Genomic DNA, 17567 nt, shown 5'->3' on the forward strand with positions numbered 1-17567 from the left:
CAGTACATTTAGTTGATTTTATTACAACACAGGCACGCAGTGTGTCTACACATTTTAACATTTCCACCAATCGATTGGTCAAAAGACCACGACTCTCGGTCTGACATTTTTTTCTTTCATCAGGGACAACACTAATAAATACATCCTTTAACATAATTCAAAATAAAGCATAGAAGGACAAAAACATCCCAAACCACATAAGCATACCTCCCATAACATGTACTTACTGAATCCAACCATTCTATCAGGCACTTTAAAGTCTTCTGTCATGACAGCCCTAAATGACAAAAGGGTGGGGTGAAAAGAGACAAAATATATCAAATAAAAAAGCCAGCAGATGTCAAATTATTACATTCCATCACTCCATTCAACAATATGAACAACACCGACCAAAAATATAAATGCAACATGTAAAGTGCTGGTCCCATGTTTCATTAAATAAAAAATGCCAGAAATGTTCCATACGCACAAAAAACATATTTCTCTAAAATGTGCACAAATTTGCTTACCTCCCTGTTAATGAACATTTCTCCTTTGCCAAAATAATCCATCCACCTGACAGGTGTGGCATATCTAGATTCTGATTAAACATCACGGTCATTACACAGGTGCACCTTGTGCTGGGTACAATAAAAGGCCACTAAAATGCGCAGTTGTCACACAACAAAATGCCACAGATGTCAAGTTGAGGGAGCGTGCAATTGGCATGCTGACTGAAGGAATGTCCTCCAGAGTTGTTGCCAGATAATTTAATGTTAATTTCTCTACTATTAGCCGCCTCCAACATCGTTTTATAGAATTTGGCACTGCATCCAACCGGCCTCAACCACAGACTACGTGTATGGCTTCATGTGGGCGAGCGGTTTGCTGATATCAATGATGTGAACAGAGTGCCCCATAGTGGCGGTGGGGTTATGGCATGTGCAGGCATAAGCTCTGGAATACGAACACAATAGCATTTTATTGATGGCAATTTGAACACAGAAATAGCGTGACGAGATCCTGAGGCCCATTTCTTTTTAAGGTATCTGTGACTAACAGATGCATATCTGTATTCCCAGTCATGTCAAATCCATAGATTAGGTCCTGATTAATTTATTTCAATTGACTGATTTCCTCATATGAACTGTAAATCTGTAAAATCTTTGAAATTGTTGCATGTTGCGTCTATATTTTTGTTCAGTATCTGTAATACTTAGACTTTACTATATTTTCAAACAAAACAGTGATGTTGAGCACAAATCATTATCTGGTGTCAGTACTTCAGTGCTATCTCGCTGGGGATCCAATGTTATGTCTTTGGGTTGGATAGTAAGCTAAAATTAAGTGGCGGAGGGGGAATCATCGCACAGATTTCTCAATCAATACCTATATACAGTCTGTCAATACAGCGGGTAAAATGGTGCTGGCTACAGGCTTACCTTTGATGTACCATGGCTCCCAGCTGGTTACCTACTGTGAGGGAAATAGACAAGAGCCAGCAAGGGATGGGACCGGAGCCAGGTGGAGATGCAGTGGAGAGAGAAAAAGATTAGACGTATTAACTTTACCCCCCTTTTTTACTGCCTGCACCCATGTCAAAGAGCCCAATTGCAGGAGTTATGGGCCTGGGCAGAGGGTGAATATTTTGAGATGGATCCGTCAATATTTTTTAAATATCAGACACACAACTGGATGGCGTAGTAAAGTGTGTGCGCCCCGCACCACCCCACTAGGAGATGAGCCTATGACAGGTATAAAGTTGGGTATGCTAGCTAAGCTAACCCCCTCCCAGTTAATAGCATATTAGACATGCCTCCCCCTGGCCAGAACCCAAAGCTAGGAGATGAAGCTTGGGACGGCACCGAGTCCAGCTATTCCTTCACCATTAACAATCCAGAGACAATAACAGGCTACAACAGGCCGAAAACAACTGACGGAGAAGCCGAGTGGGCTCTTCTGAAATGCAGCCTATCATGTAACAGCCCAGATGATTAAAGGATACACTACCCCACTACTTTTTATGATGACTATTAGCCAAAGTAAAACATAAAAATAGTCTCGATAGTCTAATTGAAATGCCCATTAGTTGAATGAAACCAATAGTAAAAATATAGCTGCAAGCAGCAATGAACAGGGTTCGCAGGACGAGATCACACAAGATCAGATGGATAACAAAGCAAGCACTATCATGTAGGAACTATCTTCCTTATTTGCAATCAGTAAAGTTTAGTCTAGTGCTGTAGGTTGATTATCTTTGAATGCAGCAGGTAATCATTCTTAAAGGGATACTTTGGGATTTTGTTAAATGAGGCCCTTTACCTACTTCCCCAGAGTCAGATGACCTTTCGTATGTCTCTGTGTCCAGTATAAAGGAAGGTAGAGGTAGTTTCGCAAGCCAACACTAATTAGAGTTAGCGCAAATGCTAGTTAGCAACTTCCATAAAACTGCATGCAGAGACATAAAAATAGTATCCACGGGTTAATCTGACTGTGGGGAAGCAGATAAAGGGCCTCATTGCCAAAAACCCAAAGTATCCCTTAACGTGTTCACTTAATGTATTGAGTTTATATAAGTGGCAAGTGGCACAGCATCTCAATTCTAGAGGCGTCACTACAGACCCTGGTTCGATTCCAGGCTGTATCACAACCGGACGTGATTGGGAGTCCCATAGAGCAGCGCCGTCAATGTAAATAAGAATTTGTTCTTAACTGACTTCTAGTTAAATAAAACTTTAAAAAGTTGATAGGCCAGAGTGAAGTGAATTTAAAGTGATTTATTAAATGGACACATTAATCTGATTTGTCTGTACCATGGGCCTAAATATCTAATTTGGTGTTATTTGGAAACATTTTTAAGATAGATTTTCTTCTATCCTGAAGGACCTTATGGGCCAGTGAGGCAAATGTGTTCCGCATGAGGAAAAACACTTACATACAAAGTTCCAGGTCTCTAGGTCAAATGGGGCGACGGATATGAGGATTTAAGTGAGGATTTGGCCGGGATAGGCCGTCATTGTAAATAAGAATTTGTTCTTCACTGACTTGCCTAGTTAAATAAGGGTTAAATAAAACAATTTAAAAAGTTGATAGGTCAATGTGGAGTGAATTTAAAGTAGTTTATTAAATGGACACATTCATCTGATTTGTCAGTAACTCAGCCACCTTTTGACCAATCCCTTAGCTTTTCTCAAACTAAATTAAGACATGTACCTACATTCCATTTATACCTATTGTTCATGAGAAGATGTGAAGTATTTTTAGCATATGTGCTAATATGCCTCTACTGGTATAGCGTGGCCATCTTTAAACGCATAAACTGTTGTTTCTCAAACTCTTTAGGGGCTGTTGTGATGAGTCCAAAGACCAAATTCGGAGTTAATTTGACTTTTAGTCCATGAGAAGATTTTTTATGATTATTTGAAGCATTAGTGTAACATAGTCAAAAAAGTGAATTGTTAACAGTTTTCTTATTTAAGATATAAATGCAAAATTTAACATTGTTCATCATGGTATTGTCTTTGATAGCCCTAAAAAGTTCCAAGTTGATAGGCCATTGTGGAGAGGATTTACAAAGATTTTAAATGGACATGTAAAATCAGATTCCCTGATTTATCAATAACTCATCCATCTCTTAACCAATCCCTTAGCTTTTCTCAGATTAAGTAAAGAGCGTTATCATGGGCCTACATATCAAATTTTGTGTTATTTGGAAACATTTCCAAGATACAGGAAAATCTATACTGACGGACCTTATGGGTTAGTGAGGCAAATGTGTTCCGCATGAGGAAAAACACCTACATACAAAGTTCCAAGTCTCTGGGTCAAACTAGGCGACGGACGAGGGTTTAAGTGAGACTGCTTATAACAGCAAGTTACTCAAGGCCTGTAGTTTTTATGTGCCATTTTTATTTTACCAATCTATGCTTGAGTTATTTGACCATGTAAAGGAAAAAAACGAAATAAGAATTCAGACAATAACAATAGGTATCAGCTTCGTTTAGCCTGATGAGACAAAATTATTCCGCTGCTCTGTCGTTCGCTACATACTTTAGTCAGACTGCCATCATTGAAGTCGTTTGTGGTGATGAAGGGCATTGTACAAAACAAAGTCATCAGCGATTGGATCGTCTCTAACCAATCAAAGTACCAAAGCCAATGATGAATTTTCAAACAGCTGTGTTTTTGCACTGGGCCAACCCATCGGTTTTTGGACCAATCAGATGGTCCCAAATGTGTATGCATTCGGTGAAGGGTCGGGGAGGTACTCAGATCCAGACTCATTGCAGAGAAGAAACTAAAGTCCATGGGCGTGCCGAAGCATTGAGTCTGGGTAGCCAGGCAAAGCATCGCTGTGAATCTCTAATAATAAAACGGCAATTTACATTTACGTCATTTAGCAGACACTCTTATCCAGAGCGACTTACAGTAGTAGTGAGTGCATACATTTTTATACTAGTCCCCCGTGGGAATCGAACCCACAACCGTGGCGCTGCAAGTGCCATGCTCTACCAACTGAGCTACACGGGACTACAGTAACATCTAACTCTGAATTTACGAACAGACAATCTGACAACGTTCTGCATTTACGAACAACCCAGAGCACACTGACACACTGGAGGCAATTTATGAACGCACCCTTAGCTAGTTGTCAATCAAATGTATTTATCATTGATCATTTGGGCGGGCAAGTTCCCATTCAGATTTCAAAATGTGGGTTGGGTCAAGCATGCATAGGCAGGCAAGCTGCAATAGGATGAGCTGGCTACTATTCCCCATAATTTATCAGTACAATTTTGACGACCAACTAGCTAAAAAGGCATGAGGGTTTATCTAATGTTTCCTCATATTTTAGCTATTCTAGCTCTGGCTAGCATTAGTTTCTGATCTTGTTGTTGATGAGCATTACTGAGGGAGCGATAGCCTACCTTTTCCTAGTTGTTTCGTCAATAGGACTGTAAAGTTCTCAAATGTAAGAGGACTCCCGTGGTATTTAAAAATTTGCAGAAGTCCGTTAAGGTGTATTTTGTGGCTTTTGGCAAATGCGTACTAATGATCTAAAGTTGCGCTATTGCTACTGCCTGTAAACACAGAGTGCAGTTCAAAGTGAATGATTGCAGGCCTGTGTGGCAATGGATTATTTGCATAAAGGCCAACTGCAGCATTGATGGGCTGCATAGACTCTGGTCCTTGACAAGAGATCTTTTTATTAGGTTTTATTTACTGCCGTGTCTATTAATTGCCCAAACGCACGGCCGCTTTCCCGATCTATATTGCTTCCCAAACATTCAAAGAATTTATAAAAATGTGAAAATGACCATATAAGTGCTCGCTTGTCTGAAAACGTTTTTAAAAAAAGTGATATTCTTCCTGGGGGTGTATATGTACAGATTTTAAAATTATTTCATGTTGCTAAAACACTGTCAGTTCGACTTTAAGTCTACCTTTTTAGCTTGGCTATTTAATACAGCTGAGAATTGCCAAGGACAATATGATATCATCACAATACTTAGGTTCCGATATGATATGTATTGCGATTCAATACTGTGATTTTGAGAATTGATGTTCTAAACATATTGTTCACTATATGTCTGCTGCAGAGAGAGAATGAGAAAACAAGTTTTGATCAGTCAGGGAAATAAGTGCTGAAAACATGTTGGCTGACTATTTAAAAAGAAAATGGAGAACAAGCTACAGGATGAAAGGTTTTACAGTTGCAAAAATAATATTATATATACATACAGTTGAAGTCAGGAGTTTACATACACTTAGGTTGGAGTCATTAAAACTCGTTTTTCAACCACTCCACAAATTTCTTGTTAACAAACTATAGTTTTGGCAAGTCGGTCAGAACATCTACTTTGTGCATGACACAAGTAATTTTTCCAACAAATGTTTACAGACAGATTATTTCGCTGTACCACAATTCCAGTGGGTCAGAAGTTTACATTCACTAAGTTGACTGTGCCTTGAAACAGCTTGGAAAATTCCAGAAAATTATGTCATGGCTTCAGAAGCTTCTGATCGGCTAATTGACATCATCTGAGTCAATTGGAGGTGTACCTGTGGATGGATTTCAAGGCCTTCCTTCAAACTCAGTGCCTCTTTGCTTGACATCATGGGAGAATCAAAAGAAATCCGCCAAGACCCCAGAAAAAGAACTGTAGACCTCCACAAGTCTGGGAGCAATTTCCAAATGCCTGAAGGTACCACGTTCATCTGTACAAACAATACAAAAGTATAAACACCACGGAACCATGCAGCCGTCATACCGCTCAGGAAGGAGACGAGTTCTGTCTCCTAGAGATGAACGTACTTTGGTGGGAAAAGTGCAAATCAATCACAGAACAACAGCAAATGACACTGAAGATGCTGGAGGAAACAGGTACAAAAGTATCTATATCTACAGTAAAACGAGTCCTATATCGACATAACCTGAAAGGCTGCTCAGCAAGGAAGAAGCCACTGCTCCAAAACCTGCCATAAAAAAGCCAGACTACAGTTTGCAACTGCACATGGGGACAAAGATCGTACTTTTTGGGGAAATGCCCTCTGGTCTGATGAAACAAAAATAGAACTGTTTGGCCATAATGACCACCGTTATGTTTGGAAGAAAAAGGGGGATGCTTGTAAGCTGAAGAACACCATCCCAGCCGTGAAGCACAGGGGTGGCAGCATCATGTTGTGGGGGTGCTTTGCTGCAAGAGGGACTGGTGCACTTCACAAAATAGATGGCATCATGAGGAAGGAAAATTGTGTGGATATATTGAAGCAACTTCTCAAGACAGCCAGGAGAGCCAAGTCAAGGTATTGGAGTGGCCATCACAAAGCCCTGACCTCAATCCCATTGAACGTTTGTGGGCAGAACTGAAAAAGCTTGTGCGAGCAAGGAGGCCTACAAACATGACTCCTGTCAGGAGGAATGGTCCAAAATTCACCCAACTTATTGTGGGAAGCTTGCAGAAGGCTAGCCGAAACATTTGACCCAAGTTAAACAATTTAAAGGCAATGCTACCAAATACTAATTGAGGGTATGTAAACTTCTGACCCACTGGGAATGTGATGAAAGAAATAAAAGCTGAAATAAATCCTCTCTATTATTCTAACATTTCACATTCTTAAAATAAAGTGATCGTAACTGACCTAAGACGGGGAATTTTTTATAAGATTAAATGTCAGGAATTGTGAAAAACTGAGTTTTTAAATGTATTTGGCTAAGATGTATGTAAACTTCTGACTTCAACTGTACATATATATATACAGTTGAAGTTGGAAGTTTACATACACCTTGTGATTTGGTCACACCTAATGTTTTTGCTATCTTTCTCATGGGTTTGTTTTGAGTTTTCAGCCTAATGATGGCTCCCTTCAATGGCAGCTCTTTGGACTTCATATTGAGGGTTAAATGCAACAGATTCCAAATGCCACACTTAATCAACTCGAGACCTTTTATCTGCATACTTGTAAATTACCTAATGAGGGGATAACACACACCTGGCCATGGAACAGCTGAGCAGCCAATTGTCCAATTACTTTTGGTCCCTTAGAAAGGGGGGACCACATGTAAAAAGTGCTGTAATTCCTACACAGTCCACCCGATTTGGATGTAAATACCAACAAATTATTCATAATTTAATTTCAACTCCAATATGCTGTGGTAGACAGCTAAAATAATAATTTGGTCAATGTCCAAATATTTATGGACATGTCTGCATATTTCAGATAATTCAAAGTATCCACCCTTTGCCTTGACAGCTCTGCACACACTTGGCACTCTCTCAACCAGGTTCATGAGGAATGATTTTCCAACAGCGTTGAAGGAGTTCCCACATATGCTGAGCACTTGTTGGCAGCTTTTCCTTCACTCTGTGGTCTAACTCATCCCAAACCATCTCAATTGGGTTGAGGTCAGGTGATTGTGGAGGCCAGGTCTTCTGATGCAGCACTCCATAACTCTCCTTCTTGGTCAAATAGCCCTTACACAGCCTGGAGGTGTGTTTTGGGTCATTGTCCTGTTGAAAAACAATGATAGTCCCACTAAGTGCAAACCAGATGGGATGGCATATCGCTGCAGAATGCCGTGGTAGCCATGCTGGTTAAGTGTGCCTTGAATTCTAAATAAATCACAGTGTCACCAGCAAAGCACCCCCACATTTCCTCCTCCATGCTTCACGGTGGGAACCACACATGCGGAGATCATCCGTTCACCTACTCTGCGTCTCACAAAGACATGGCGATTGGAACCAAAAATCTCAAATTTGGACTCATCAGACCAAAAGACAGATTTCCACCGGTCTAATGTCCATTGCTCGTGTTTCTTGGCCCAAGCAAGTCTATTCTTCTTATTGGTGGTCTTTAGTAGTTGTTTATTTGCAGTAATTCGACCATGAAGGCCAAGGCCTGATTCTCCTCTGAACAGTTGATGTTGAGATGTGTCTGTTACTTGAACTCTGTGAAGCATTTATTTGGGCTGAAATTTCTGAGGCTGGTAACTCTAATTAACTTATCCTCTGCAGCAGAGGTAAGTCTGGGTCTTCTTTTCCTGTGGCAGTCACCATGAGAGCAAGTTTCATCATAGCACTTGATGGTTTTCGCGACTGCATTTGAGAAACGTTAGAAGTTCTTGAAATTTTCAGCATTGACTGACCTTCATGTCTTAAAGTAATAACGGACTGTCGTTTCTCTTTGCTTATTTGAGCTGTTCTTCCCATAATATAACTTGGTATTCTACCAGACAGCCCTATCGTCTGTATACCAGCCCTACCTTGTCACAACAACTGATCGGCTCAAACGCAATAAGGAAATAAATTCCACAAATTAACTAGGCACACCTGTTAATTGAAATGCATTCCAGGTGAGTACCTCATGAAGCTATTTGAGAGAATTCCAAGTGTGCAAAGCTGTCATCAAGGCAAAGGGTGGCTACTTTGAAGAATCTCAAATATATTTTGATTTGTAAAACACTTTATTGGTTACTACATGATTCCATATAAGTTATTTCATAGTTTTGATGGCTTCACTATTATTCTGCAATGTAGAAAATAGTCAAAAATAAAGAAAAACCCTGGAATGAGAAGGTGCGTCCACATTTTTGACTGGCACTGTACGTTGAAACAGAAATCAAAATACTAAAGTAGAACAAAAACATTTTAAACTGAGGTAAACCTTAACACTTGAACATGAACATTTCTGTTCCAAAATATTGAAAGCTTTTACTATTGGCCTTTATGGTATATGTTTAGAAAATTGTTACGATAACCTACAAAACATTCATGAACTCGTTTGGAGGTAAAAAGATTAAAACATAGTGAAAACCATAGGAAACTATCCCTTTAAAATCGTCGGCGGGAGAGAAATGGAGGTTACCTCCGTCTTCCACCGAACGCTTCTGGCCCCCATAGCCATACATGGAGGGGTCTACAATCTGCTCATTCCCCATCTTTGCTGCCATCTGAAAGGTGAGGAAAATAATAATTACTTAACAGATGTTCTATACAACAGTTCATCCATTCATTGTATCCATTGTTGCATCACACGTAAATGGCTAATTGGATTACATTTTCCCAAATTGCTAGTGCTATGACCACATTACATTTTAGTCACATACGGGCGCAATTAGGGTTAAATGGATACTTCAGGATTTTGGCAATGTACCTTTATCTACTTCCCCCAGAGTCAGATGAACTCGTGGATATCATTTTTACGACTCCGTGTCTAGTATGACGGAAAATAGAGGTAGTTTCGCGATCGAACGCAAACTAGTAGATACCAGTCATTGCTCTAATGCTAGTTAGCATTTGTTCTTGAAACTCCCTCTAATTTCTTTCTTAATGGACACTTTTTATTTTTTACTTTCGACCAATCGATTATATAGACACATCTATTGTGTTTTAATCAAATAAACTTTATGCACTGAGCTTGTCTGATGCTTTAAGCGCACTGTTTGATGAAATAATAGAAGCACAAGCATTTCGCTACACTCGCATTAACATCTGCTAACCATGTGTATGTGACCAATATTTTTTATTTGAATAATTAAGACAAATGACTAGCGGGAGTCCAACTCAACTTATTTGATTGTGCTGGGCTCGGCTCAGACTTGCTGCACTGGGTTTTAAAAAATGACAGCGAGTGACTAAACTAGCAACCATTGTCTCGCGCTCCTCCATGCTGCAGCGACCACCACAGAACATCAACAGTGTTTATTGCGCTGTCCGTGTTGCTGAAGCTGCAACATAATTACAGCCATTTCCGACTTTAAAGTTCTGTTACTGAAATCCCTCATTTGTTTAGGAAAAGCATTCCCGATTCCCCCAACCCTTGCTCCGTTTACGTGACCCATGCACATGAACAGGGCCTGACCTATAGCATATCATAATCACGTCTCAAATCAATAAATTGGTTATAACAAACAGATGTCTCAAGTTGAGGGAGCGTGCAATTGGTATGCTGACAGCAGGAATGTCCAACAGAGCTGTGCCAGAGAATTGAATGTTCATTTCTCTACCATAAGCCGCCACCAACATTGTTATAGAGAATTTGGCAGTACGTCCAACCGGCCTCACAACCACTGACCATGTGTAATCACGCCAGCCCAGGACCTTCACATCCAGCTTCTCTTTTGTGGGGAAAAACTAATTATGATTGGCTGGGCCTTTCTCCCCAGTGGGTGGGCTTGGCTCCTAAGTGTGTGTGTGTGTGTGGGGGGGGGTCTACGCCCTCCCAAGGCTGCGCCCCTGCCCAGTCATGTGAAATCCATAGATATGGGTATGATTTATTTATTTCAATTGACTGACTTTCTATGAACTGTAACTCGGGTAAAATCTTTGAAGTTGTTGCATGTTGTGTTCATAATTTTGTTCAGTATAATTTTTGACCGTTTAGAACAATGTAAACACTAAATAAATAAGCGTACCAGAGAGTCTGTTGTAACTTTTTTGTTAAGCCTTTATTACAGCAAAGACTCAAAGCAGTTGCATTCATTCTTGAATGCAATTTCAAAAATAGAATAGTTTATTTATTGCAGGCCAGTCAAGTTCATCCACACCGATCTTGACAAACCATTTCTGTATGGACCTCGCTTTGTGCACATGGGCATTGTCATGTTGAAACATGAAAGGGCTTCATACATCTGTTACCTCAAAGTTACCAAAAACGTCATTGTATGCTGTAGGTAGCTTCCCTTCAACTGGAACTAAGGGGCCTAACCCGAACCATGAAAAACAGCCCCAGACCATTCATTATTCCTCCTCCACCAAACTTTACAGTTGGCAATATGCATTCGGGCAGGTAGCGTACTCCTGGCATCCGCCAAACCCAGATTCATCCGTCGGACTGCCAGATGGTGAAGAGTGATTTATCACTCCAGAGAACGCGTTTCCACTGCTCCGGAATACAATGGCGGTGGGCATTACGCCACTCCAGCCGATGCTTGGCATTGGCCATGTAGTGTAGCAACATGGTCTAGGAAAAGGCGCCAACTGAACAGCGCACTGATGCGTTTCAGAACCGTGAACAGCGACCACTATCCAACGCAGGAGAAAGTGCATTTGATATGAAATAATATAATTGTTATTAGCGATGCACCATTGTTCTTAGGTAAAATAACCATTAACAACTTCAGCAGCACATGTCTTAAAGTGATGGACTGTGCCATCCCCACAACCTCCACAACGTATTAGTCAACGCAGACAGGCGCCAATCAGACAGGTGTCTTAGAAGAAACAAAAATGGTAGACATAAAAATTATATCCACGACTTCTCCTGACTCTAGGGAAGTAGATCATGGGTCTCGTTGACAAAATCCCAAAATATGCCTGTAAGTGCCTTTGCTCAAGGGCACAACGACAGATTTTTCACCTAGTTGGCTTGGGGGATTCAAAACAGCGACCCTTTGGTTACTGGTCTTATGCTCTTAACCGCTAGGCTACCTGCCGCCCCACACGTAGGTCCCAACCTGTAGGTCAAAAGCACCATGAGAGCTAGGGCCACCATCTGCTGAATAACAACAATACCAGTGGTCTAAACCAGTGGTAACCAAATTTTATTTTTTACATGACTACAAAAAATATGAACCCAATAAAAACTATTTGTAGGAACGAGTTTTGTGCAGTAGGCCGAATACATTGTCAGAGCATATTACCTGACAATATTGTTCTTCTCTGACCATATTACATTTCCGAAATCAAGCTTTGATTAAAAAAACACATCAGTTGGTGTAGCACGTGCGAGGCATAGCTGAGCATACATTTTTATTATTAGCTTTTTTATTTTACTGGACTGATGTTACCAGCTTCTGATGGTCATGGTGCTTTCAAGACAACTGGGAACTCGGGGAAGAAAAAAAGAGATCAAATCATAACTTTAGGTCGGAAAGTCAGAGCTCTAGAAATATGCCTGATTTTCCGAGTTGGATGACCGTTAAAAACAGTTTTTCCCCAGTTGGATCTAGTTCCCTCCCTGAACTTTGAGATGCCTATGTATGCCAATGCAGTTCTACCATTCTCCTTCCAAATAAATTCTTGTCAACTCTTGAGATGACTTTGAATCTTTCAGGGGCCTATCACCTCTCCATGAGTTTTGGGGCTAAAGAGCTAGTTGTTCAGCATTCTGTCAAACAATGTAATAGATGGGTCAATCAATCAAAACTAAATGTATATTTTGCGTGAGGGAGCACTGTAATATCGGATTTGGCGAGATAGGCTGTCATTGTAAATAATTATTTGTTCTTAACTGACTTGCCTAGTTAAATAAAGGTTACATGTTTTTTTATTCGTAACCTTTATGTAGCACAAACAATAGCCGCGTTAGTTATGGTAGCTAGCTAGTAAAAATATGTTTTGCTCGTCCCGAAAGACACCTTTGTTTTATAAGGTAAAACATAACATAGTACTTTATTAACCTACTCCCCAATCGGGTTCCTAACTAGACACCACCCGCCGCCAAAGTGTATATCTGGTGCTTGCCAGTTACATAATGGAGCTACAAACTTTGACACTGTCTCAACAGGGGAGGGAGGGGCAATTGGATCAATGTTGTCTACCTACAACTGGGAAACAAAACGGATATCTGTTTAAAAACGAGTGGGTGGGTTTGGAACCTTTGACCACTTGTCACAGATTGTTATGGGTTTCAACCCCAGAACTTCAGTGACTGAACAACAGGTTGCATGTGGACACGTGTAGAAAACGTAGCTAGCTAGTTAGCTACCTAGCTGGATTAACGAAGTCACTTGAAGACTTTAACACGGTTAACTACATAAAAACATTATTTCCTGTCGTGCCCTGTTGTATCCAAAATGTACAAGCACGAGTATGCATTGCGAACTCGAAACTATTGTGGTTGTCAACTAGCTTAGCATGCTAGTTAGCCGGCTAGGTAACATTAGCTGACTAGCTAGTGTGTTTTTCCATGAGCGCATAGCACAAACTGGTGATGGGCGAGTTAAAATAAAAGTGTTTTCGTCGTTTAAAAGGCTTAGTTCAAAATCAATCGATTTCTTTGCGAGTGTTTATACTGTTATTACCTGTCGAGCCCGATGTAAAGCGTCGGCGAAGCCGTCAGCTTTCATTCCGGGCTGAGCCACGGAGGCCTGTCCCTGCACCAACTCCGCCATCATCATCATCATCCCCAGACTTCTCAGCTGTTGTTTGTACAATCCGCTTCCGCGTTCAGTCACGTGGAAAAGCACTGCACTGCAAGGTTGTTACCACAGCCACAAAGTCAAAAGGCTATATTAAAAGACAGTACAGTATGAAGATAGTCTAAAACTGCTTCTCCAATAGAAATCCCAGATTACACTTGTAGGGGATGTCATGGCGCGACCTTGGGTAGGAAAATGTACGCGCAGAAACACGTAATGGGGTCTAACGTTTGTCTCACGCCGAATTGCGCATGTGCAGGCAGTCAAACCAGTAACGCCTTTGATAGTTATTTTATACAAAAACACGTCACTTTCACGAGGTTGTAGAAATAACATGTTCAACTACTGAAGACATTGGCTCGAATCTAGGTTGTGCCTTTAGAATGAGAAAATTAACAACTAAGGAAGAATGTTTCACTTCTCTAACCCCAAACAACGGCTTGGTCTGACTTGCAAAGCTTTCCAGAAAGCCTCGAACCAGATATTTCACCTGTTGTATAAACGTGAAGCATCCAGTTGGCGTTTCCACTCACTACCAAATATGGTGATGAGCGGAAGCCCAGTGGCCGGCAATGGGAGAAGGTGGATTTTGGCAGATATTCTGCAAATGTTCTCATCGATAAAACATTTGATCTCCATTCAGTTCTCTATTTCCAAAACTATAATCTGTAACAGCCAGAGTGGACTGAAGTTTGTAGATGGTGTTGTTTAGAAGGAGTACAAGAGCGAAATGAGACATTGCACACGTGTGCTTCACAGAGTAGGCGTTCCCTAATTGAAATATGCAAATATTAGCTAGAACGCGCCAATAGGATCTTCCTAGCTCGTTCTTGTCTCTGCCCACCTCTTCGCTTCTTCTGCCCACTATGATTAATTTGCTCCCATTGGAAAGTAAAGATGACCGCCGTTTTATGATCCCATAACCTATTGTGTATGTTTTTTTTGCGTTATTTTCAACTTATTTTGTACATAATGTTTTTGCCACTGTATCTTATGACCGAAAAGAGCTTCTTGATATCAGGGCAGCGATTACTCACCCCGTACTGGAGGAATTTTTCTTCTTCAACAAGTCGAATGGGAAGGATTTACTCCAGACACCTGACAAGGCCCTCATCCCCGTCATTCGCAGGAGGAAAAGACGGAGGTATCGTGGACGACGGTCCGGGTGCCCTGTAAGGATCCGTCGCTGAGAGGGTAATCTACCTTTACCATCGGTCCTATTAGCCAACTTACAATCAATCAATAATAAAATAGACAAACTACGAGCACATACTGTATATATCCTACCAATGTGACATTAAAAACAATAATATATTAGGGCTGGGCAATATGACGATATATATCGTGTGACGATAGAAAAACGTCTATCATTTCATATTATGCTGTATCGTTTATTTCGTTGTGTGGCAAATTACACTCTCTTCTGCAATATTTTTTGTCAATTGGACGACGCTTTGCGTTCGTGTGGAAGGAAATGTGCAACACAATCAAACATGAGGAGAGTGAACGTGACACAGAGCACGGAGACACGGAGCTCGTACCTAAAAGAGGGGCTACTTCGGTCGCATGGACGTGGGTATGAAAAGTCTGACACGGACCAGAAACCCGTCCTCTGCAAAATATACCGCAGGCCGGTCCGACAACTGGCTCAAACACCACTAACCTCTTTTACCACCTACGCAAGAATCATGTGAAACAGTACGGAGTCTACAGATGAGACCCCAAAAAGTACAGCCGAGTGCTCAAAACAAACCCCCGACTCAGACGTTGCAAGAGGCTTTTGCCAGCGGCACACCATATGGCAAAGAATCACGAAGATGGAAGGAGATATCTGCTGCTGTTACAACTTACATCTGCAAAGACATGGCCCCAATTTACACTGTCGAGAAATGGGGGTTTTGTGAGTTGGTGCTAACACTCGACCCAAGGCACCAAATGCAAATTGATATGTGACATGTATTAATGCCAAAATAACATGCAAAACAGGCAAGCTCCCCCCCCCAAAAAAAATAAATATAAATGTATTTTAGGCCTACATTTATTTTGTTTGCAACTTTATTTGAAGTGTTTTCTAATTACCTTTTAAGATTTTATACGTAATTTTAAATTTTTTTGTCACATGCTTAATTGAACATTTGCACTAAGGTTCTAAATAAAAGGAGAAATAATAAAATATGAGCAAGTACCTTTTATTTGTTGAGTATAATTCAAAATGTAATAAGAAATAGGCCTTTACATGTGGTCATTTTATATAAACTATTTATTCGTTGAATTTACAGAAAATGTGCTATATCGTGATATGTATTGTTATCGGGATATGAAATGACCTATATGGGGATATGAGATTTTGGCCATATCGCCGAGCCCTATAATATATCAAATCAAATCAAAGTTTATTTGTCACGTGCGGTGAATACAACAGGTAGACCTTACAGTGAAATGCTTACTTACAGGCTCTAACCAATAGTGCAAAAAAGGTATTAGGTGAACAAAGAAATAAAACAACAGTAAAAAGACAGGCTATATACAGTAGCGAGGCTATAGAAGTAGTGAGGCTACATACAGACACCGGTTAGTCAGGCTAATTGAGGTAGTATGTACATGTAGATATGGTTAAAGTGACTATGCATATATGATGAACAGAGAATAGCAGTAGCGTAAAAGAGGGGTTGGTGGGTGGCGGGACACAATGCCTATAGCCCAGTTAGCCAATGTGCGGGAGCACTGGTTGGTCGGCCCAATTGAGGTAGTATGTACATGAATGTATAGTTAAAGTGACTATGCATATATGATAAACAGAGAGTAGCAGCAGCGTAAAAAGAGGGGTTGGGGGGGGGGGGGGGGCACACAATGCAAATAGTCCGGGCAGCCATTTGATTACCTGTTCAGGAGTCTTATGGCTTGGTGGTCAAAACTGTTGAGAAGCCTTTTTGTCCTATACTTGACACTCCGGTACTGCTTGCCATGCGGTAGTAGAGAGAACAGTCTACGACTGGGGTGGTTGGGGTCTTTAACAATTTTTAGGGCCTTCCTCTGACACCACCTGGTGTAGAGGTCCTGGATGGCAGGCAGCTTAGCACCAGTGATGTACTGGGCCGTACGCACTACCCTCTGTAGTGCCTTGCGGTCAGAGGCCGAGCAATTGCCGTACCAGGCAGTGATGCAACCAGTCAGGATGCTCTCGATGTTGCAGCTGTAGAACCTTTTGAGGATCTCAGGACCCATGCCAAATCTTTTCAGTTTCCTGTGGGTGAATATGCTTTGTCGTGCCCTCTTCACGACTGTCTTGGTGTGTTTGGACCATTCTAGTTTGTTGTTGATGTGGACACCAAGGGAATTGAAGCTCTCAACCTGCTCCACTACAGCCCCATCGATGAGAATGGGGGCGTGCTCGGTCCTCCTTTTCCTGTAGTCCACAATAATCTCCTTAGTCTTGGATAGGTTGCTATTCTGGACCCACCCGGCCAGGTCTCTGACTTCCTCCCTAGGCTGTTTCGTCATTGTCGGTGATCAGGCCTACCACTGTTGTGTCGTCTGCAAACTTAATGGTGGTGTTGGAGCCATGCCTGGCCATGCAGTCGTGGTTGAACTGGGAGTACAGGAGGGGACTGAGCACGCACCCCTGGGGAGCTCCAGTATTGAGGATCAGCGTGGCATATGTGTTGCTACCTACCCTCACCACCTGGGGGCGGCCCGTCAGGAAGTCCAGGATCCAGTTGCAGAGGGAATTGTTTAGTCCCAGGATCCTTAGCTTGGTGATGAGCTTTGAGGGTACTATGGTGTTGAACGCTGGGCTGTAGTCAATGAATAGCATTCTCACATAAGTGTTCCTTTTGTCCAGGTGGGAAAGGGCAGTGTGGAGTGCAATAGAAATTGCATCATCTGTGGATCTGTTGGGGCGGTATGCAAATTGGAGTGGGTCTAGGGTTTCTGGGATAATGGTGTT

The 17567-nt window shown here is 41.4% G+C and overlaps 1 protein-coding gene across 2 annotated transcripts in view; it reads right to left on the reverse strand.

The window, feature by feature from the left end:
- The window catches only part of LOC120020137 (far upstream element-binding protein 3-like), a 66746-nt gene extending 52934 nt beyond the window's left edge, over positions 1-13812 (reverse strand). Inside the window, exons 1-4 of one of the 2 annotated variants that reach the window (XM_038963609.1) lie at positions 13505-13812; positions 9346-9430; positions 1422-1455; positions 228-277 (exon numbers count right to left, since the gene is read on the reverse strand). In XM_038963609.1, the coding sequence (XP_038819537.1) occupies positions 228-277; positions 1422-1455; positions 9346-9430; positions 13505-13606 (271 nt within the window). In that variant the 5' untranslated portion in view covers positions 13607-13812. The remainder of the gene's footprint in view (positions 1-227; positions 278-1421; positions 1456-9345; positions 9431-13504) is intronic. The other variant, XM_038963608.1, reaches the window with a different exon arrangement.
- Positions 13813-17567: the final 3755 nt, after the last annotated feature.

Source organism: Salvelinus namaycush, chromosome 25 (genome assembly GCF_016432855.1).
Source record: "Salvelinus namaycush isolate Seneca chromosome 25, SaNama_1.0, whole genome shotgun sequence".
NCBI lineage: Eukaryota > Metazoa > Chordata > Actinopteri > Salmoniformes > Salmonidae > Salvelinus > Salvelinus namaycush.